This window comes from Bicyclus anynana, chromosome 8 (assembly GCF_947172395.1).
Source record: "Bicyclus anynana chromosome 8, ilBicAnyn1.1, whole genome shotgun sequence".
In the NCBI taxonomy this organism is placed as follows: Eukaryota; Metazoa; Arthropoda; class Insecta; order Lepidoptera; family Nymphalidae; genus Bicyclus; species Bicyclus anynana.
The window spans coordinates 10,111,902-10,136,935 of NC_069090.1; the positions used below are offsets into that span (position 1 = coordinate 10,111,902).

The 25,034-nt window shown below is 37.0% G+C and overlaps 1 protein-coding gene across 3 annotated transcripts in view; it reads left to right on the forward strand.

Annotated features, from left to right (window-relative positions):
- The window catches only part of LOC112049987 (tetratricopeptide repeat protein 28), an 86,723-nt gene that overhangs the window by 36,322 nt on the left and 25,367 nt on the right, over positions 1 to 25,034 (forward strand). For all 3 annotated transcript variants that reach the window (XM_052882763.1, XM_052882765.1, XM_052882764.1), the window contains exons 4-7: positions 645 to 748; positions 3,205 to 3,407; positions 12,400 to 12,497; positions 20,782 to 21,007. In XM_052882763.1, coding sequence (XP_052738723.1) covers positions 645 to 748; positions 3,205 to 3,407; positions 12,400 to 12,497; positions 20,782 to 21,007 — 631 coding nt within the window. The remainder of the gene's footprint in view (positions 1 to 644; positions 749 to 3,204; positions 3,408 to 12,399; positions 12,498 to 20,781; positions 21,008 to 25,034) is intronic.

Consider the following 25,034-nt stretch of genomic DNA (forward strand, 5'->3'; position numbering starts at 1 on the left):
CGCTTCATCCGTTCGGGAGTTATGGCGCCACAGACAGACTGACAGACACACAGACAGACACGTCAAACTTATAACACCCCTCTATTTACGTCGGGTGTTAAAAACTAGTCAAGGTATTCTCGTGCTTTTGCGAGATACACAAAATAACTGTCCTCTTTAGTTGAATAAAACTGCATACTTACTGTGTGCAAAATTTCATCAACATCGGTTTATTAGTTTTGGAGTTAATCCCGAGTAAACAGCCTTGAAATTTTCGTCAGTATCAGCTTATTTCAATGGCCGAACCTCTATAAAGGAACTTAAGGTCTAAAGCGCTCTCAGAGGTATGAAGTACGGTGTAACTTTCCAACTCGAGACTTCTACTTAGACTTTCTCGGAAGCAAGAAAAGCTGAATATTTCATAAATCCAGGACTCTAACCCAGCCAGAATCTTTACAATATGAAGTCTTATATGTTTAATCACTAGACCAACGAGTCAGTTTCATTTTGAATTCGATGCGACAGAAGCAACAAAGACCAGCTGGCTAATTCACTGACTTTGACGTATGTTAATATAAAAATTGAGATTTTTGAAAAACTTTGAATCTCTGATTTTTTTTTCAATAATGTATTTTTTTCAAATAAATAATTATGTCCGCCCTTAGGTCAGCGGCGCGGCTAAAGCAAGGTCAGTTCGCGGCCGCCCTGCAAGACGCGACGCGAGCGCGGGAACTCTGCCCAAACTGGCCGAAAGCCTATTATAGGCAAGGTAAGAAAAGGGCTTAACTACTGCACGATTTACATAGACCTGCTACGTTTGCTTAAATAATGCCAAACAATTACCAGTTAAGGTTCTCGTCCATCTAACTCGACTTCTATTACATAATGTGTACTGTACATAGTCTACTCGTATATAAATTAATTTAACTTAGCTTGCCAACATATTAAGAAACTGTACTTCTGTCAAATATTTTCTACTATTAGATATATTGTTACGTGCCTACAAAATCATCGCATAAAGTGATTTGTGTTTATTTACATTATACACTAGCTGACGCTGAGGTGGTTCCCGTTCCCGTAGGAATACGGGGTTAATATATAGCATATAGCCTTCCTCAATAAATAAGCTATCTGACACAATTTTTCAAAGAAGAATACGAAAGAATTTTTCAAATCGGACCAGTACTTCCTGAGATAAGCGCGTTCAAGCACGTGATATTAGGTCGAAGTATGCCCGACTAGTTTCGAACCCATACGGGGCCCTTAGTCATGAGCTGCTTCATCCATCGCGGCACGATCCAAACTAGTTTGGATCGTAACTAGTCAGTTTGGATCGTGCCGCGATGCATGAACCAGCTCATAACTAAAGGCCCCGTATGGGTTCGAAACTAGTCGGGCATACTCCGACCTAATATCACGTGAGTTTTAGCCGTGTTTCATAATCAATTAATAGCACTAGTATAAAATCATTGGCTTGTGTAGTGTTTACATCACTAGTGTAGACGACATAACTCTAGCGTCAATAGTTATCTCAAATTTAAATTCACATTCTCTTTCTCCTATAGAGTGAATTTGAAGCTTATATGCTTATACCCATCACCTTGCTAAAATGCGAGCTAAGAGTAATTAATGATTGATACTTTAATGATCAGACATTGTCTAGCGAATTAACGTGATCTCAAAGACAAGGAGGTATGACACTGTAAATAAAACTTTCTTGGAAGGAAGTTATTTTACAGCCGACAAAGAACTGCCTCCTGGACTTAAGCTCTATGTATAACAGTGGCGTGCACAAGGATTTTAACTAGGGTATGCACTATGAGTAAAAATTGAATCTCATGAGTAAAAAAAATCTTCATCTTTGAGTGGTCATGTAGGCAGTGCATTTTTGCATGTTTGAAGTGCACGCCACTGAATTGTATGACATCCTATCCCTAGCTGAACAGAAAACCCATTGGACCAAAGATCTAACTGAGTGTTAAAAAATAATAAAAACCATTCGTTGGTAGGCGTACACCTTTATCTCAAAAAGCATTTAAGGTCGATACACATTAAATCCAAGTTTAATAAGCTCCTTGTATAAAATTGCGTATTGTTATGCAAAACGCGTTACGTGATACGGTGATATCGTGCACAGCACATGGTCGTGCGACATTATTGCGTGCGACTCTAACTTTCTGCACTCTTTTCCTCGTCGTTTCCTATTCTACTTCATAGTTATTACTTTTTAATTTATTGATGATGTAAACTACTTGACAAAATGAGTAGTTTTACGTATTAGGCGCGACAAGGAATCGCGTCATCTATTAATAGCCGGGAAAATATAATTATGTATAGAGAGACATACCTTAAACTACACTAATATTATACAGAGAAAAGATTTGATTGTTTGTTTGTTTGCATTGAATAGGCCCCAAAACTATTGAACCGATTTGAAACATTCTTTCACTGTTGACTACGCGGGTGTAACCGCGTGGTGTCTGCTAGTGATTTAATAAAAGCTGAAAGATTGTCGGCCTATGCAACATACCATAATAACTATGAACCTTTGGGAGTTTGAATGTGTCAAGGATCCAAATCCTCAACCGTCAAAGTATAAAGCGTATTTTTTTCATTCTATTCGGCATAATTATGAGAAATTATGTCCCAGTAACCAGTAACCAGTAACCAGTAACCAGTCACGTAGCTTCATGGCAACCCTTCGATACCGCTAATGATGAATTACAAGTAACTGTAGACCTGGGGACGTGATATCTTGCATATTCAATATCTATCCATTGTCCAATATCCAAGAAGTATTATATACAAGCACAATCTGTGATTAATACTTTATTATTATCAACCCATATTCGGCTCACTGCTGAGCTCGAGTCTCCTCTCAGAATGAAAGAAGTTAGGCCAATAGTCCACCACGCTGGACCAATGCGGATTGGCAGACTTCACACACGCAGAAAATTAAGGAAATTCTCTGATATGCAGGTTTTCCTCACGAATCGTTTTCTCTCCTTCACCGTTTGAGACACGTAACATTTAATTTCTTAAAATGCACACAACTGAAAAATTGGAGTTGCATGCCCCGGACCGGATTCGAACCCACACCCATCGGAATCAGAGGCAGAGGGCCATATCAATTGGGCTATCACGGATTAATACTTACTCAACAAAAAATACTTCTTTAGTACTTACTGTCTCTTTACTGCATATATAAAGCCCATTTTATTCTAGGTGTTGCCTTACAATGTCTCGGTCGGCACGGCGAGGCTCTCGCCGCGTTCAGCTCAGGCCTGGGAGTGGAGCCTTCATCACGACAGCTCCTGGCCGCTCTGGTGGAGGCTTCCCTCAAGTCTCCTCTACGAGTCACACTGGAGCCCACGTTTCGGCAACTGGAAGCTATGAAACTGGACCAGTCTCCATTTGTACTGATATCTGTAAGTTTTTAATAATCTTTTTGCACTAGAATTTGCTATTAGACAGATTAGGGGCCACGCATCGGTTAAAGGCTCTCAAAGAGCCCATACAAATCTTTTACCGCATGCTTCGCAGGGCATGCAAGGAACAAGCCCTATGACTTGGTGCCCTGATGTAACAGAGACCGTTGACCCTCAACCAGAGGCATAATCGTAGGTCTAAAGGACGTAGCTCATTGGAGTCACTCGGGACCCGACTCGCACCTCGCCGCTAGGCGTTCACCATCGATTGGTCCACTCGTAGTCCGCGCGTGTACACCTCACAGCGACGATCCGGTGATGATACGGAGTTGAGTTGAGTTGAGTGAGCGCATGCCCATACAAATCTATACGAAGAATACTAACCACTCGAGGCGAGGCGGTGCGGGTAGATTCCAGGGTGGTTCTAATGAGTTACGACCTTTAAGCCCCAATGTAGATATAATTAGCTGTATCTGAGCAAGGTGCTGACGCAAAGTGCTCTACAAACACATACTAGTATGGATATTCGTAAGTTAGATATTAAGTGTAACGTTTGTCCAAGAAAGATTATAGTGAAAAGCTTGCTAGTTTCTCTTCCTACTCTACATATTATTTAAGTACATTTTTAAGTTATAAGTGTATTTTTATAAATATGTACTTAATTAAATACACTTAAAATCCGTGATATAATTGGTTTGGCGCCAATCTCGAAGGTCAAAAAGTAAGTTATTAAAAAAACTTTTTTACACTTTATGGTAAGCTATTAATCTGTAAACATTTTTATACCAATGGATACTTAATTGAATGCTTGATTGATTATTGATTTATTATATTGATTCACAATTCAAATTTTTATTCCTATGATTAAATCACCGGCAGAATCAGATCTCATCATTAAAGTTATGAAAGCAGTAGAAAACCACATTCACCTAGTCCAATGCAATAGAAAGTTTCGTTTCTTCCAAATATTAGGATGTTAGACATAAATTTCAAAGCGGATTTTATATTAGCTTATCTAATAGTTGTTTTTGTATTAGTTGCCACGAAACACAAAAGCGTTAGCTGGCTTCATTACGTTCATTAAATTTTTTTGAACAAAAGGGTATCTAAATGGGATGTAATTAATTCGAACAAAGAACTAATTGCATATTTAAATTAGAAAGTGCCAATTTAAAACATAATAACTAATCTTATCGGCATAGGAGACGATCGCCGATCCTTTTTTCTTTTAAAAGTGAATATAAGCTATTAAAATAAAAGTGATCTTTTATTTTTTGAATTTTCGTAGTAAAATAAAGTTTATAGTTTATAGTTTTTCTTTACATTTTTACATCACAAACAAAATAAACCAAAACCAAAGAAGACTGGCTATAGAGCCAAGGTTTTATTTTTTGTCAGTTCTGGAATTTTTGATATTTCTGAAATTTAGTCACAGTGTAACCAGATTGAGTCTTTACAAGTAATGTGTGAAGCCGGTGCAACCCATAAAAAAAACAAACGTCACGCGTCTCCTTGACGACCGCAAATATATTTTTTTTTCAAAATTTGTATTTCAAAATTAAACACTAAAAACAATTACGTAATAATCAAAACAGAATAGCTTCGCGAAGAGTTCACACAATTACTCGTAATTTTAACAACGTCCTAACGAATAATAGGTTTTTGGTTTAATTAACAGAGTCAAGTAACTTGTGTATCCTTAAATTGCACCTTTACAACGTACGCCAATAAAACACCATGCTTTTATAGGTCGTGATGAGGTTAATAAATTTAACATAAACCTTTATAACATTGTTGCTAAAGTAAACGTCGTAAATACAATGAACCACTTTAAGGCTATTAAGGTTTTTCTCTTAAACGAAAACATGTACGTTTTGAAGCACCCTATATTTTAAAGTATTTGACAGTGCGTGGAAATCACATTGACATTTTAAATAGGGGAACGGAATGTCCTGGGAGAAGTTTGTTACACGAAATTCTTTTTTATACTCATTGCCGCTAGTAATGAGGCTTTCGCGGTAGCTACTTGAATAACGTTTCTTAAAAACCGAAACCTGGTTTGAACTTAACTGATTTAAATTTTAACTTTAACACCGGCACAATTGGTTGGCTTAAATAAATTGAGATTATATTAAATTAACCAATCTGCGACCGCTACGTATTGAAAATAATCCGAAAAGGAAATTCTCGCAAAAAATGTGCACATCTTGAAATTTTCGTCATTCATAATTATTATATTTTTTGTTGTTGTACATATTTACTTAATCTTTGGGTTGATCACACGAATATACAATATTCAAACCATTATTACCAAATATTCAAAGTTGAGTTTAAAAATTACCGATACTAGCGAAGTACATAAATGTTTGTCATAGATAACTTAATAAAATATTCTAATATAAATATCTACTTCAAAATCAAAGGATTTGAGCTTCAACTATACTAATGAAGTACCTAATTTTCATGGGCAACTTAACGAAATTTAATCTTCCAATACAATTAACTAGCGGACGTCGGCGACTTCGTTCACGTGGATTTCAGTTTTTCACAAATCCCGCGGGGACCAGGGAGTTTTCGGGATAAAAAGAAGCCTATGTGTTAATCCAGAGTAAAATCTATTTCCATTCCAAATTTCAGCCAAATCGCTTCAGTAGCCGCAGCTTAAAAGAGGAACAAACATACTTACACACTTTCACACTTACACACAAACTTTCGCCTTTATAATATTAGTGTGATGTGATTAGTGTGATATTAGTGTGATAGTGTGATGTCATAACTAAATATTATAATAGTACTGTGTTATACATTGGGTAGTTTCTACTTTTAAAAATAACTTACCTAATAACTCAACTGATAAATGGGAACGGGGAACAAGTTTATCAGCATTTTCAATAGCCTGGCAGCCTTCGTTCGCCGTAATCTTTATTCAAAGCGACGCAGCCGAAACACTCGGGGTTTTCTTTAAAATAAGTATGCAGTTAAATTGTATAAAGTAATGTGATTCGTGGACCGCTGTCGAACTTGAGTTTATTTAAACTGTCAACCGGGATGCTTAAATATCTGATGCTCAGAACCAATTACGAGCCTTTTAAGTTAAGGATAAGATATAAAATTTACGCTTAATTCTTAATTCATGTGAAAGTATGCGACGAACTTAGCAAACGAATAGTTAATTCACAGTTATGAGAATCAATAACTATGAAAACACAATCTTAGAGGTTGCGCAGTTTCTTGTCGAGTTTGTTTAATATAATATGGATTCAGGATTCTAAAACGGCAGTAGAATCACAACAAAAAGAGATATTATTCGTTTGAAAAAGTTTTCTTATTCTTTACAAGTTAGCCCTTGACTACAATCTCACCTGATGGTAGGTGATGATGCAATCTAAGATGGAATCGGGCTAACTTGTTAGGAGTATGAAATCCACACCCCTTTCAGTCTCTACACGACGTCGTACCGGAACGCTAAATCGCTTGGCGGTACGTCTTCTCAGACCTGGACCAATTAAGAAAACCTCAATCGGTCAAGCCGGGGATCGAACCCAGGACATCCGTCTTGTAAGTGCTCTGCGCATACCACTGCACCACGGAGGCCATCAATAAGTTAACTAAGCCTAATTATTATTCTATAAACAAGGAATTTGCATTGAATTTCATTTACACAAAAAATACAAGAGGATATAGTACTTAAAGTCTATGAATCATCTATGAGTATACTAATAAAACTCAAAAGTTTGTTTTTACACGTTAATATCTAAAGCTAGTCCTATGTTGTAGTTAAAAAAATATATTTATCAGAATTTCATATTGAGGATACCTAATTTAATTTATTAAATTCACACAGGTGGTACACAGCAGTAAATCAAAAGATATACGACCAACACTTTGGTGTCGTAAATATGTTTAACAAAACTAGATCCGATGTTTGATTACTGAATTACGTGTGATTTTTATACTTTTTGCTCTCGCAGTTAGGACGATCACATTTAAAATTAACTTGTTAAACGTCTTATTTGTCGGTAACGATTCTGGAAATCAAATAAAAAACATTTATTCTATCTTCTTAGAGCTTCAAATTATCCATAGTTGAACTGTTTTTTATGAATTAACAAAAAATAGCTATCGACTTAAAAGTTCTTTAATTTGGGGCGTAAATATCAATTGCGTTTTTATTCTAATCTCAGTACCTAGTACCTACTCGTGTATTTCTACACATTTTGTGCAAACTGTTGTTTACGAGTATGTAAAATTAGTCTTGTAGTTTGAAAGGTTGCATTGTTACTTATATAAAAAGGATATATCACCCGTATAAATATAATATATTGTTATAAATTTAAGCCGGCCAATTCACTAACTTTGACGTAAGTTAGCTACATAATATAATTAGCATCCAATCAATAACAACCGCATTTTTCTTATTCTGTAAAGCCCATTGTTAACAAAAATCACAATGTCAACTGGGCAATGTTATCTACCTACACGAAGGGTTGTCAGTGGACATTTTAGTTAGCATTAAATAAATTGTGATTAGCAAATCACGTGACTTAAGAATAGTTGGTAAATTTCGTATATGTCCTGTAACATACATCCGGTATACACAACATACATGTGAATAGGCCGGCTGAATATACCCATAACGAAAGATTTGTTGTCAATTAACAATCAATTAACAACATAACATTAAATGACCAATTTTGCTGATAACTAATAGCATATAAATAATAGGTTAATTGACAATAGCTTGGGTCAAGTACTTTTTGCCCTTTATATGGCATCCTACAAGACAGGACATAGACTGGACATAGTTGTACTTCTATCGGACTCCATGGCATTGCACTAAATTCAAATTCAGAACAACAAATAACAAGTATCAAAAGCATTGCTAATAACATAACCAAACAAAAGAAAAGCGAATTTTGGCCGCAACTCTCAGGCCTTAAAGAATCTTGCAGTCGCACCATTTGCATACATTCCACCCGCTGTCGGACATTCGTACATTTTTCGGCGCGTTTAACTTCCAAACAATGGGACTGAGTGATCAGGACCCCATAAATACGACCCCCGCGTATTTAAATACAATCTGGACGACAGTTGATAGGCAGCTACGTGAATAAAACCAAGGCTACCGCAAAATGGAGGCCGTCTACCGGAAAAGACTAAAATTGGAAGTTACTATTTATGTACGTTTTTTTGCTTTTATTGATGCGTTTAACCGCAATCCCAACGGATGGGGAAAGCAATAATGCGGTCGAAACTAAAAATTTCTTACCTAGCATATCGATTTTAATTCTTAAGGTATCCACATCGCCAGGCCCTAAACCATTGTACAAATTATTTTACAAGAGCTTTTTGTGACCGACCTGCTCGCCTATTCACTAATTTTGAGTTACTTTAGTGGATATACACGAAAGCTACAAACTAGCTATTGTAAGTAATTCTAAAAACAAGTGAATACGTATTCGCTATTAATTTATTGCTAACTGATCAAAATTACTTACCAGTATATTTCCATTGAAATTGTTTTCGTTAACAACATGTTTTACGGTTAATTATAGTCGGTGGCTAATAAACCGAAGTTAGTGAACAGGCCAGCTGGTCCAGGGAAGTACCGCACCGCACCGCGGTTTTACCCGCGTAATTCCCGTTCCCGTGGGAATACAAGGATATAATATAGCCTATGACACTCACAACTAACGTGTCTTGGTATTGGTAAAAGAATTTTCAAAATCGGTTTTACTAAACCGGTGATAATGAGGTTGTAGCGGGTAAACTCTACTGATCCAGAGTTTACCCGCTACAACCTCACAAACTTTACCTTTTTATAATATTAGTAGACGATGGTTAACCAACAGATGTTTTGGTTCGTCCAATAAAAGATTAAAAAAATATACGTTTACCAATTTTTCTTTTTTATTCAACATTCGTACTTATTCATAATTTTTATTGTATTAGGCCCAAGTTTGTACACATACAGATTAGTCCAAATAATTTAATTACACTGCTTCCCTACAGGATGTTTAGCAAGCGAAACATATTCGCTTCATTTTCGCAATCTGTTTTGCGCCTTTGAGAATTTATCTCGCCACATCCTTGACAAATGGCCATTAATTAATTTTAACTATATTTTTTGTCGGGACAAAGTTATTTTTTATCTGCCCGACACATTACTGAAGGTATTCATTATGTCGAGTCGGCATTAGATGGCATAAAATAAGGCGGACGATTATTACGGAGATTCGATTCAGGTATTTGTATTTCGGCAGTCCTTTGTTACTGATCCGGCTACTTTTTATTGTCTACCATCTACAGCGCAGACTATTACAGTGATAACTACATTTTTTATGATCTGACAAATTGAGTAGTGCTTCGTGACGTCATTAAAGCTATTAAGTATAGCCACCGACTTGTATTTCCTAGATTTTTTACTTGACTCAACAAGCAGACGAAACACCTAATCTTAAGTGGAAGACATCACTTATAATAGTGTAATAACTTTGTTTTTTTCTCTCTGATAGTGTAAGTGCCGTAGTTCTTATGGGACCTCAGCGGCTTTACCTGGGGGTAGTGTAATTACCAGAAAAGCTAATACCAGGAATACATTAAATCTGGAATTACAAAGAGGTCTAATACTTTATTCTATACTACTAAGTATAGACTAATAATAACTACAGCCAGTTACAATGTGTAATTTAAGTAATTCTGTCTTCTGTGCAAACATAAATCTGCTGAAGTAAGCAGAGCAAATTGCTTCCATGAATCTTTGTCACCAAGAAAGTCATTAAAATGATTTTGTTTATGGTACCTACTACCTACCCGAGCTAGAAACAATTTAAAAAATAAAAAAAATAAAATTAGAACAGAAAACATGTGGAATGCTCTTCTCTGTTTCCTTACACTTAGCGTTCATTTACACAAGTGGCAACTGCTACAGACGACCGCAGTCGACTGCAGTCGGTGACCGCCGACGCCTGCCGCCGAGACGACGCTGACTGCAGTCGACTGCCGTTGGCTGCCGCCGAGACGTCGCTGACTGCAGTCGTCGGTAGCAGCTGCCGCTCGTGTAAATGAACACTTATGATTGTGCACCTTCAATGCAAGAGTGTATAGGCATTTTCTATTCTGAATAAAAAAAATCTCACTGGATAAATCGAATGACGTAGGTAATCGTGAGGTGAAAAATCTACACGGTTGACAGCAAAGTATTAAATGAAGAAGCGGCGACTAGCTAAGTATAACCATGATGATAGCTATTAGCTACCGCCAATGATATCTATAAAGCCATAAATGTTTAATGCACAAGGATTAATTAATGTTATTAGGTACTAAAGAGCTACTAGATAAAGTATTACCTCATTTTGAACTTTTCTTCGTATAAAATAACATTATCATCGTCAACATCATCATATCAGCCGTTGGACGTCCACTGTAGGACATAGGCCTTTTGTAGGGACTTACAAACATCACGATCCTGAGCCGTCTGCATCCAGCGAATCCATGCGACTCGCTTGATGTCGTCAGTCCACCTGGTGGGGGGTCCGATCAACACTGCGCTTTCATGTGCGGGGTCGTTATTCCATAGCACCCCAACGTCAATCGGCTCTTCGAAAAATGTGCCCCACTCATTGCCACTTCAGCTTCGCGATTCTTTGAGCTATATCGGTGACTTTGGTTCTTCTGCGGATCTCCTCATTTCTGATTCGATCACGCATAGATACTCGCTGGTTTCATCGCAAATAACAATATAGATTTAATTAATCTTTGTTATAAAAAAACTCTGTAGGTGTTTTTAATCGTATTCCAAAGATGATTCAACAGTCCAAAATTTTGTCTGCATTTTGCATACCTACGTTTAATTAATGAAGTGAGGTGTACGATATAATAAAATGACCATTTCATAGTGAAGTTGTGAGAGAAGTATTAACAAGTTTCGTCAACCAAGAGAAGTGTCGTGACATTTGTGACGTCATAGTACGCCATAAAAAAGCATGACATATATCAAATAGGTACCGAATAGTTTAATGCTTATTTAATTAAACCATATTGTTACGTCTCGTAATTTAACTTTCATTATAGTTTTACAATGCGAAAATCCATTAAAAAATATATGTATATTGTATATATACGAACATTTCTTATTTCAATTCAACTTTAGCGTTTGAGAACACCTACCCACGCATATATATTACGATCTCCATTAAATGAAATACCAAGGTAGACATTCGTAACGTTTTTTGTGACCAGCAATGATACTCAAATTCGCATTTCAGTGTATTAGCCCATTATTATTAGTTTCACGGGCTAAATTATATACGGCGAGATCAAAAGTCATCGCGAAGACATTTTGCAAAAGTATATTAGTATTACACGACAAACATTTTATGCACTTTGTGTTTTAATGGTTAATAAATTGAGCGAAGATACGCGCGTATGGGCTATTTTACTGATAGTGGCCCATTAACGTGTATTAGCTTATTTTAATAAGCCCCTTGTGCAGATTAAAAGTCATGGATATTTTATATTACAGCGTTAATGTTATCGGACACGACTAACGCATATATATTCTTTTCTTTTTGTGCCATAAAATAATAAACAGACATTTCTCATACGTAGAGGTCATGGAAAGTCAAGAAAACATCTCGAAGGGTGGAATTCTCTATGTGTAGGGTCCTCGAAATTTAGTAACATAAGTTAATACTTGGCCCCGTAGTTTGAAAACCACACGGGGCTCTTAGTCGTAAGCTTGTTCATGCAACGCGGCGTAAACCAAACACTAATACAGTTCTTTCAATAGACAGTTTGGTTCACTAGAAATCCGTAGTTTAGCAAAGCTAGGATGATGATGATTGTGGTGATGATGACATTTTTTTTTATAAAACATAAATTACATCTTTAGCCCTCATTCGCACGAGATTTTTTTAACGAACTCAGGTACTCAGGTATTTAAGGTGTTTAATTTGACATAATGAACTTTAATACGTGAAATTTTTGACAGGTCGTTGGTCAAGAGCTTTTGGCGGCAGGGCAGTACCAGGCGGCAGTCACTGTTCTAGAAGCGGCATTGAGGATTGGATCTTGCTCCCTTAAACTAAGGTACATTTTTGATTAATAACTCATTCGGTCCCAGGGGATCGAGACGCGGCATTGTGTGTGGTTCCTAAAGAAATATTGATATTGTCATCGGATATGTTTGCATCTGCTTTTGAAGTTTGTTCCTTTTCACCGAAACTAAAACATCTTTGATTTACATAAGTAATAATTCTGGTAAATAGGATTAGGGTCTGTTTAAAGTATTTCGAGAGTTTTACAAATAAATAAAACATTACTGTGCTCTAGAAATGTATTAAGTGGACGGTTTACTTTATAAACAGAAAAAATATATATCGAAATACTAAAGTATATAAAAATATTGTTTTTCATGTTTTATATTTTATAGTAGCGGACGCCCGCTTCTTCGTTCGCGTAAAATTCAGTTTATCACAAATCCCACGGGAACTGTGATTTTTTCCGGGATGAAAAGTAGCCTAGTAAATTAGACATGTGTTAGTTCAGAGTAAAATCTATTTTCATTCCAAATTTCCGCCAAATCGGTTTAGAAGCCACAGTGTAAAGGAGGAATAAACATACACACTAATATACTTGAATACACACTTTATAATATTAGTGTGAAGTGTGATGATAGATATCAGCCTATTTTCAATTTCTTACTAAAGGACCCAGGACTTTCTTACAAAAGACATCGTTGCTGCACGAAATGCTAAATCAGCAAAGTGTTACATGTCGAACTTATACCCACTAAACTACTCTATAGTAGACTGGTGGGTCTAAGTAGGGATAAGTTAAAAAAAATTTGCTACGCTAGTGAATTAGTAGCTTCTAATGTTAGCCAACCCCTACTAGGTGGACCGAAGACATCAAGCGGGTTACAGGCAGCCGTTGGATGCTGGCGACTCGATACCGTTGTGCTTGGAGGTCCATGCAAGAGGCCTATGTCCAGCAGTGGATGTCCATCGGCTGATGATGATGATGAAATGATGAACGTTAGTCATATGTTTATAAAAATAAATAAATGAAAACAAAAATTAGTTACATAATTACCTAATAATTAATCCCTTGAACAAAACATACACAAATTCTCATACTGTCAAGGCGTATACAATATTACGTTGCAGTGTTAATCCAGGACATGTGAGATATCCCCTTTCAAAGTAATCTCTTAGCGCCGATTACACCTTTGCACCACTCAAATGTTAAACGAAGACAAATTGCTCCTCAGATCTTCACATTCATTAATATTGTATTATTATTTTTAATCATGGGCCATGTTATGGTTGACAGTAAGGTGGCTGGGGTGGCCAGCTAGACATAAAATCATAGGAATATTCCGAAATATTATAAATCTAGAATTATCATTGTCAACCTATTTGAACGGCCCGCTGCAGTGCCAGGCCTCCCTCCATACAGGAGATAGGATAGATAGGAGAGAATATGGAGCTTAGACCCACTGCGCTGCTTTAATCCGGGTGTGCTGGTCTTACGGCGACAATGTATGCATTACCGTTCGTTATTAATTTATTAGATGTTAATTTAAGTGACTGGAACCGACGGCTTAGTGTTTTTTCCGAGGTACGGGAGCAACACCTACATCTTCAAAATTCCGGGTTGAGATTTTACTAAAAAATTTATACAATAAAGAAAAGCTCATAAAACTCATACTTCATACTTCTAAGACTTAAACCTTCTGATCTGAAGCGACAGGATACTGAACCAACGAAGCATATAAATAAAGTTATATCAATTACGTGTCGATTTAATTACCAATAATAAAATCCACCTACATACAGTATTTAGTACTTACGAGGACATGATCGCTAAACTATATTCTAACCCTATATGGAGAAAATTAATCTAGTAGAGCGCGTTACATTCATAACGGAAAAATAATAAATAATATAATCAACAACGAAAGAATATCATTCCTTTCATTAACTCAAATAAAAAATCTATATTAAACGATACGCTAATTTTAAATTAGTAATTATAAACCGTACAATATTTGAAAAAAAAAGTAATGTAAGCAAGTATTGTATTCAGACCTTCGCCAATAGAACTAGTTAAGCTAAGTAAGGATTGTCATATCAATTCATTAAGCTCAAACGTTCATAACACCATCGGTAGTTTAGCCAGAGGGGAATTTGTTTTGATACCCACTATTTCATCTCATTTAGCCTTGCCTTTAGTGCTAAAGAGGATGAAATCGCGAACGAAATCAAAGGCGTCTAATAATCTGTTTACTCGGAACTTTTATTTGCAAAATGTACTTATAAAAAAAACCAAAATACGAGATCTCGAATTTTATGAAGATCCCAAGAATTCTTAAAGTCGTGGTAACCTTACTTGACAGTGGTGTAATTTATATGTGCTTAAGGACGGTATCTTTGGCGGAATTTGGACGTTTTGATTTATTTCTCTTTGCAGACGCAGGAAATAAAGATGTATAATGGTATCAAGTGACGTCGGGTTTAATAGGCTGGCTTATTTTCGTTTGCTCGTTTTCTTTTTGGTTTCTGACTATGATGTAGTGTTTCCAAGTAATTTATTGGCTAGCGTCATTATTTTGTGTCTACTTATCCGGTCGATCGACTTGTTTTGCGTCGTGACATGTACTTATTTATTCAGTATTTTGTTAGTATTTTACTTAATTACTATTTTACTAACACTACTTTCTGACGAATAATAATTTCAATATGCTTGTATTTTCTAATTATAAAAAAGTTTGTCGTGATATCAAAGTTGATCATCATCATATCAGCCGATGGACGTCCACTACAGGATATAGGCCTTTTGTAGGGACTTCCAAACACCACGATACTGAGCCACCTGCATCCAGCGAAACCCTGCGACGACTCGATATCGTCAGTCCACCTGGTGGGGGGTCGACCAACACTGCGCTTACTAATGAGGGGTCGCCATTCCAGCACATTGAACCCCAACGTCCATCGGCTCTTCGAACTATGTTCAAAGTTAATGCTGAGAATATATTTTGACAATCTAATTTGTTAAAAATTAGTTCATCAGAAATTTATGGACTAAGAGACTCATTGACATTTTATAAAATATAGCAGACACGTAGTTTCAACCGCGTGGTACCCGTTCCCGTAAGAATACGGGGATAAGAAAAATAGCCTATAGCACACGGGGATAGTGCAACTTCCCAACAGTGAAAGAATTTTTCAAATCGGTAAAGTCGTTTTAAAGCCTATTCAATGCAAACAAACAACCAAATCTTACCTCTTTAATAATACATGTAGGTATACATTAAAGTTTGTAAGCTTCTGCTCCTATCTGAGCTAAGCAAGGTAGGCGAATATGGGGTTTGGGCTTGGCTTTGGGAGTTAGCATTAGCAAGTTTTAGATGGTATGTAATTGTTTTCTACGGTATATCACGTCAAAGAGTCTGTCAAATATCCGAGTTCATTACGGGAACGCACATTAAAGTCACGAGCCGCATAAAAGTATGTTGCGGTTAAAAGTCGAAGCCGTTACCGAAGTGACGGGATCAAACCCGTACCGGGCGTTGAAACCCACACCTCGGCGAGATGTTATCTCCTTGATGGATCGAATCAGAATCGATACCGCCTTTCAGTGGGAACGCTTAACTCGATAAATAGGGACATTTATTTTTGATTTTTATCGATATAAGATAATTGGTGACTGATGGCGCTATAAGGGACTCGGCAGCTGCGGCTGAAACCGAAGCCGCGACCCGTAACAGTGGATCGGGTTGCGTTGACTTTAATACAGGCTGGGATGACCAGACCTCATTTATCAAGTGTCTGTCTGTGATTCCAAGATAACTGTGAAAACAAGTGTTTTCTCATGTGCTTTATTTACATGACACCAAACTACAAATCTTTTTTTAAATTTTGGCGATCTGTCTTTCTGTTTGTCCGTGCTAATCTCTGGAACGGCTGCACTGATGTTGATGGGAGTTTTGTTAAAATATAGAGGAAGTTATGGAGCAACATACATGCTAATTTTTATTCCGTAAATATCCACGGTTTCCACGACCTACTCGTTTTCTAAAAGCTGAAAGTTTGACAGAACCGTTGAAGAAATAAACTTTAAGGATGTCTATGTCTGGCGATTGAGGGCATGATTTCCCAAGGCTACTATGATTCAAAGTCTAACTTACCTTACCTTATAGCTTACCGTACCTACTTACCTACAGTAGAAGTGTGACGTGAAGTGTGCACGAAGAAATGCAAAGCGGTTCCGTGCTGACCACGGAGTCCAGGGAAGGTTATTTTTAGTCCGTGCAAGTCAGTCATGCCGGCAGAAGTTCGAAGGGGTTTCTTTTCCTCCCTGAAAAAAAAGTTGAAGTGTGAACGGGCAAACTTTCAGCTTTTATAATGTGACGGAGGTCTGACCATAACAGGCTCTTAGACATTAAGCGCCTTCGAGAATTATTACTGCCAAATAGCATGGCATTAGAAAAAAATATTATAAAAGTTTATTAAATTACGTCTACCTACTATTCTTTAGCATAATTACGTTACATCCTCAAATAATATTTATTGAATGCGATGCAATAGCTACAAATTACAATATCCATGTTACCCACGACAATCGATCTTCCATTAAGACATCATAGAATGTAAAATGATACGGGGCAAGTGATTCATTAAGGTGGGCTGAATTTAAATAGTTATCGTTTTAATTTTATCAACTACACGGCTTTTTATCAAAGTCTGTGAGATGTCCCGAGACATCAACCGTGAGACGAAAACAGATAGTGGGAAAAATGATATGGGTTGAGTTAACCACTTCAGTCATAGTGCAGGAAATTTAGAAAAAATCGTATAAGATTTGTAAAAGAATTGCATGACTCGAGATTTTTTAATCATCGGTACGGACCAACCCAACAAGCTTAACTTGAGTACATCGACACCCCCCCCCCCCCCCCCTCCCCCTTGGAGTGGATCAGAAACTTAAAAAGTTTTTGGATTGCGTTTTTCTCCTAAAGTATGTGGTTTTCTATAGGTAAAAGAATTTATAAAATCGGTTCAGTAGATCCAGATATAACCTACTACACCACAAACATTATCGTCTTTACACAATTAGTACAGAAGTATAGATAAACTATTTAAAAATATTGTGTATGAAATAAATTTGCGTTGCACATTATAAAAAAGTTAATTAATTTATATGTGCAAATATATAGGAACATGGGCTTTTGTCGTAAAAAGTTCACCCCAGTTCACGCCAGTGAGAAACACAGAATTTCTCGCAAACAGAATCGCGGGTATCTGCTAGACTATACTAATATTATTTTTATTTATCCCCGTATTCTGACGGGTACGTGAAATACGTGGCGTCGGCTAGCTAAATAAAACACGATTGTATTACATGTACAATAATAATTAAGCATCCAATGTAATACATGTTGCATATCAATATTATACACGAGTACAACACAAAGATTAATACTATTTGCATTCACCTGCATATATCGTAAATCTTCCTTCATTTCTTCCAAGTAACTGTCAGTAGGCAAACAAATTCCATTAATCTCCCCGGGCCTACTATCATTAAGCATCAATTCCGGGAGTTAGCTCTAGTATTAAACCAGCACTACGACAAACGCGATTAGTACTTGTCAAATAGCCTTTGATAAAACAGTTTTCTTATACATGATTGATATTATATGATTTTGAGGGTATCTTATGACAACTTTTTTATACTGCTTGCCAGTTAATCTTCTATCTACTTATACCGAGACTAGCGGACGTCCGCGACTTCGTCCGCCATTAGACCTCTTTAATCCTGCCCTATCGCAAAATTTGTTCTTAGCGGATTCCTACTAAAGCTACTGTTACACGTGCTCATTTCAAGCACGAAGGCATGCTACTATTGAGCAGTTGCTACTTATTAGCATGTGTATCGCCACATTGCTAATGATGAGCATGTTTATTTCGAGCTTGCAAGAATCAACAGTCGTGCGATTTATGAGCATGCTACTTGCACCGCGGGTGGAACGCGGCGGGCGTGCTTTCAGCGCGTCTGAACAGGTTTGCTTATTGAGTATGCTAGTCGATCAGCATTGCTATTCTGTGTTTTCTTCACCTTCATCTCTCCCTGTCTAACGCGATACTATAGACAGAGAGCGCCAGATACAAATTAGCACGTGTAATTGGAATGTTTGCTTTGAGCATGCTTATTCAGGAGCATACTTAAATATAGCATGCTTATTGCTAGCAAATGTAAACTGATGATAAGCATGCTCGTATGGAGCATACTTAATAACACGTTTTTAGCATGTGTACCAGTACCTTAACTATAGACGGCTTCCCTGCCAAATTTCATCTTTGTACGTCATTCGATTTTCGAAATTTCGTGATGATTAAGATGAAATTCCCAATAACTTAGTTTTTTCAAGAGTAGTAAAGTAAAGTCTGGAGCAATGTTTGGACTGAGTTTCATTATTAAGTTCATTCATTCGGACGTTGAAGAAAAATAAATAGAGAGAGAAATAAATCACAATTTCTTCGACAACGTCGAGCGACGAGTCCATATCGATCTTCTGATAGTAATTTTAACTCAAATTTGATTGCAAATTAAACATGTTTGTACGCTTTCACATACGATTATTAAAATGCCAATAAAAAAGAGATAATCACAGAGTTTTTATTGCAAGCTTTTATATCCTAGCGTCGATATTGGATCCGCAAATGCTAATCGGACAACTGTATTATGACTCGAATGGTGTAATTGGTCGTAAAAGATCAATCATGTAACACACATTAACACTAAACTTCTTGTAGTCAGTCTATTAGCGTTAGGTTAAACGCGATCTGATAATTTTCTTCTTTCTGTGTAACATTCCTCGTTATCAATGGCAGGCACTTCATAGATACAAAAACGCCCTGCCTACCTTAAGGAATCATGACGAACGTGGATTGAGGAAGGAATTTTACATTTTGTACGATTTGTACGTATAGTGCTTATCCTATTTAAAATCCTTGTGCGCGCCACTGCTAGTAATAATATTTCTTCTTGCTTACCTATTTACCCTAGGTAAAGATAAGTGATAATTAGGCAGATTTTAGTTTCTCCTTTTTTTTTGCTTGCGTTGTTGGAAAGTAGTGATAAGAGAGAGACGAATATCTTAGCATTCCATGGATTCACCATGCGGGTGCCGGATCCATCGCGTGGTAGAGAGAAGAACTCCGAGCAGAGTCCTGAACTTGTGACTACAGGATTAAGGAATACAGGGTTAAGGAATTCCTTGACGATCGATAAACACTCCCCGTTCTCAGCTCGTGTTGTTCTCCCTGCCTAGCCAAATTTGGTAAGATCCTATTAGAGCAGTTTTGGATACTCGTTCTAATATAGAACTAGCTAGTTCTAGAGAGGCTTTAAGCAAGTTATAAAGAGATTTTGCTGGTAATCCTCTCTCACCTACTTCTACGGCGTACAGACTAACCATATAGCCATTTTTAGTTAGTTCATTTGTTAGGTCATAATATTTATTCACTTTTATATTGTGGTCCTTCGGACCCAGGTAATGTTGACGAAAAAACAATGAATCATGGCAGGTATTATTATATTCCATGATACGAAGATGTTTAAATTGGAGATGACAAGATACACAGATGCTGGACGAGTATTCCACTACTTTAGGTGTTTGGATTAGAAACATTGAAGCGAAACGTTTAGTGTGGGGATACTGAATCCCCACAGATACGTTAAGTAGGAATGTCACTGTTCTAGGTACGAGTATATTGCTGTTCTGTGGTAGAATACTCAGACCAATTATAGAAGGACCTGTATCGCACTCATAGTCACGAACAAAATTGTCTGTCATTTTCTGAGGAAAACTAGCGTAGATTTGGTATATATCTTATACTAAACTAGAAGTTTTTGTCCGTTTTTTACACAATTCAATTACACAAAAAGGTATTTTACGGAGCACTTTAACCGACGAACACGATTACAACTATTTAACATCGATTCTATAAAGACAGTTTTTATAATCGCATTAGATCGTTGATCATATACTTTGACAGAAAAGTAACGTCTAGCGAGGCAGGTCCTATACAATAATTGGTCTGAGGTAGAAGAGAAAATCAGGAACAAGATTACACGCCTTTGTGTCTATACCTTTGTATAGGACACAGACATGATACCTACAGTTCGTTTCATATATGTGGGTGACAGATCGTTTCGCTCTTGAAAGTTTGTCGCGATTGACGACCATAGCACATTTTATGACCGTATCCGACTGTCACCGTACCCATGCTATCTGAAAAACACTGTACGGTGTTTTTCTTTGGGTCTCAGAACTTATAATTTTGATATTCTTTTTTGTTCACAGAGGTTCAGTCTTCAGTGCATTGTCATCAGCGCATTGGGCGCTCAGTCAGCTAGACGCGGCAATTAACTACATGCAGCAAGATCTAGCCGTGGCCAAGTCGTTGGGCGACACGGCGGGCGAATGTAGAGCACATGGCAACCTTGGCGCCGCTTACTTCAGCCAAGGTTCATACAAGGACGCTTTGACGGCTCACCGATATCAACTAGTGCTGGCTATGAAGTGCAAGGTAAGATTGGAATCATAATAATTATGAATATGGCGTGAGACGCTTTTATATTTTCAATGGTTGCTCTACGCACAACCCAAACTGGAATAAAATAGGTGTTCTAGCTTGGCAAACTCGTTCGTAACACTCCCGATGGTCCGCGCGGGCCGGGAGGGGGGTAGCGGTGCCCGCACGCCCGACTTCATAGACGCTCAGTCGTTTCCCTCCGTCGCCCGCATACCATGGTAGTGTCATCAACTAACTTGCCAAGCTGTAGTGGTAGAGTTTATCCGGCTATCCTATATCCTATATATCGGCGGCTTAATTCACTTAGGGGTATAAAAATAGATGTTAACCGATTCTCAGACCTACCCAATGTGCACAAAATTTTATAAAAATCGTTCCAGCCTTTTGACGACCTCCGTGTATGCGCGGTGGATTTACAAGACGGAGGTCTTGGGTTCGATCCACGGCTGGGCCGAGGAGGTCCGGTAAAATATAAAATGAAATAATATAAGATAACGATTAGTTTAACGTAACCAAAGTTAATGTAAGTAATCCTCGAGATTGTCTAACCAAACAAACGTCCCTCGTACCTAATGGCTGCGTTGTGGTATTACCGTGGAATCTCGGAGCCCGTCCGTGACCCCGGCTGTGGTGTGTTCTTTATTAAGCTCTCGGTAATTACCAAGTGTGGTTTCTTTTGTACGGCAATTTGGATTCATTTCGTACAAATTGGCTGTGTGATTGCATTTAACATTAACAATCTTTATAAGTATGGTGCTATTATACTTATAGTAAGTATACAAAGAAGTATATAGTATTTATCTACATTATAGGCTTTAAATTACTCATGATTTGTGTGTGTATTTGCAAGGCAAGAGTGATTAGGCATATTCTAGGCAAGCGAACTCAAACCAAGACCCCATCATTGTTTTCCACCATGATTATATCATATAGGTAGTGCCACAATAGAACTTGTAAATAAATACTCGCGATATTTCAAGTTTTCAAAGAAAAAATCAAAAGAGGAAAAAACAAATGAATTAGGGTTTTCAAAACACATAAGTATGAGTAAATAGCTGTATACATTTGAAATTGGAATTTCTTATCAAAGAAAAGATGTTTGAGATCAAAGTGGCCAGTACGATTAAACACCAATATCATATGTCGTCATCAACCCATATTCGGCTCACTGCTGAGCTGCAGTCTCCTCTCAGAATGAGAGGGGTAAGGCCAATCCACCACGCTGGCCTAATGCGGATTGGCAGACTTCACACACGCAGAGAATTAAGATAATTCTCTGGTATGCAGGTTACGATGTTTTCCTTCACCGATTGAGACACGTGATATTTAATTTCTTAAAAAGGCACACAACTGGATCGGCACACACCGGATTCAAACCCACACCCTCCAGAATCGGAGGCAGAGTTCATATCCGCTAGGCTATCACGGCTAAATCGTCATATGTATGGACCTAATATTTAAATTATGTATGACAGATTTATAAGTAGGCTGAAGAATCTCCTTTGTTTGAGTTATCGTTCGAAATAAACTCAAAACATGGCTTACATTGGCTTCAATGTTCCATAAGCATTTAAGTGTTATATATCCACATAATTATCTCCCACTTCTAAGTCAATTGCATCTATAAACGAACGATTTGCAAACTTAAAATTCTCAGGAAATATAATTAGCAAGCAGCAGCGCTTGAATCCTCTGCAAATGTCTAAAATCACTTTCTCTCAACGCATAAATATGTTGTTTTACTAGAACCGGTGTCCACTTTAGTCCTCCTACCTTATTGTGACCAATGTTGGATCCAACAAGTTTTGCAGTGTGTGTCAATTATATTCTTTATTTGAATTATGGGTACAGCTATAATATCTATAAACAGACGTATATAAAATGTACTCCTTTTTGAAATGTACTTAAAATTTTAGCTTTAATGGATAATATGTGCGAGATGTTTATTTTGATTAGATAAACTTAAATGATTGTCCACAGCTTAAGCGCTTTGTTTTTTTTGGGTTTGTTCAATATCGAATATGCTAGGAGCTACATTATACATACAATAATACCTTATTTACCTACGATTAATCGCTATCTTACTTAAATTAAACAACATTCTAGTCTCCTTAGATAAGGGTTGGCCTAGGACCCTGTTTTGTGTTCTGTGTAATAAAATAAAAAATAATTGTCAAAACCTTGTGCGTAATGTTTTGTTGACTAGTTGAACTCACAGTTTCACTCGCGTAGATCCCGTTCCTGTGGGAATATCGATAGTAACCTAGATTGGTTACTTTTTATATTAATTAATTAAACTAATTAAAAAAAATAAACTAATTCAGACTATAAAGTATTTGTGTGCCAAATTTCATCCAGATCATTTCAGCCGTTCTGGCGTCGTTAAGCAACGAACATTAATCCGTACATTCATCCAAACTTTCTCATTTAGATTCCCACTCGTTAAAGCTAAAACATACCTATCTGTTTTGAGAACATACTTTTACTATTCCTAGATCTATAAGACAAGCTTTTGCTTTGCAAACATTTGTTGCCAATATTGGCTCCAACTCCAGTGCAGTCACGAGTACAAATGTTAAGATATTCGCTTATCCCTTTGAATCGCCGGCGGGCAGTAATGTTAATTTGTAGTTAACGCACAAGACATTGATCTTTATTGCAGCAGTTTAATGACGTTTATGGATTACTATTCTTTTTATGTCGGCCTACCTGCACATATATTAACTTTTAATACGGACATTTGATATAGGGACGCTAAATGAAAAAGGTAAGCTCGTACCAGTGGACTGGAAATACCAGCTTCATATCTTTCACTTGATAAGTATGTCTCAAGAAGTTAAAGACGAATCAATGGTTTTGTACGATCCTAGAATAATGTGGTAATCGTTTAAGATACAAAGTCTATAAAAAATCGAGGAAATAAATTTTAGAAACAAAATAATAGCGCCTAGCGTATGTTGTATCTTTTTTTATGCTTGTCATGATACTCAAAAAACTACACAAAACTCATACAAACTCATACAAACTCAAAGCGCCGAATAAACAAACTATTCTTGGTGCCACATAAAGGCTAATAGGTGATTTATTAGATAATAGGAAGTTTATAATAAGCTTTCAGATGTGAGGAAAGTGTTTATAAATTTTAACAGTGGCGTAAATACGGGATGGCAAGATTGGTAAATTGCCACTTGCTAACTAGTAGATTCAGAAGTAATCTAGGCCTTTAGTCATGTGACACGTCGATGCTCTTTCTACAAACGCTAACTCTTCAAAAACTAACAAAATGTATGTGAATGACATATCCGATCGACAACTTGATCACGTTCATTCCAATACATTATTTAATTTTTGGAGCGTGAGCGTTTGTAGGACGAGTGGATTGAAGAACCAAATTGTTTTTCGCATTCCAATTTCCCATCTAGGATTTTTGTGTCACTCGAGTTAGTCCCGATATTTCCCTCTTCGGCTCCACTATATGTATATTACGAGGTACCTAATAGTTATTATTGTTAAGTCCACCACATAAAAATGGCTCTCAGCTATTGTTATTTGTTACCCTATTTAAAATATTCCACACATCAATGCAATATTTAATTTCGCGTGCATTCATAAACTCTAATACAAAATGAATACCCAGGCCGCATAAAATGGAACAATCTAAAAAACAAACAGTCGTAAAATGTTTATTTTACGTGTTCCGCGCGAATGGACGCCGGCAAGAACTCTGTCGGGCTCAAAACAACCGAGAAATTGTAGCGAACTTGGAATTTTTCAGCAATACGAGATTGTTGTACCTGTAGCTAATGAAAGGAAAGTACCTAATGAAAGTATTTTTATTTTCTTTTGTAAAAATAATAGATGTAAGCTGCGTGTGTCTGATAGTAAGCTAATTAGTCTGAGCTACAAGGTAATTAAATGAAATTCATATCATTTAATTACCTTGTAGCGCAGACTAATTACTTAAGGACTAGTATCGGACTCAAATTCACGAACGAAATTGTCTGTAATTTTTTTGATAAAA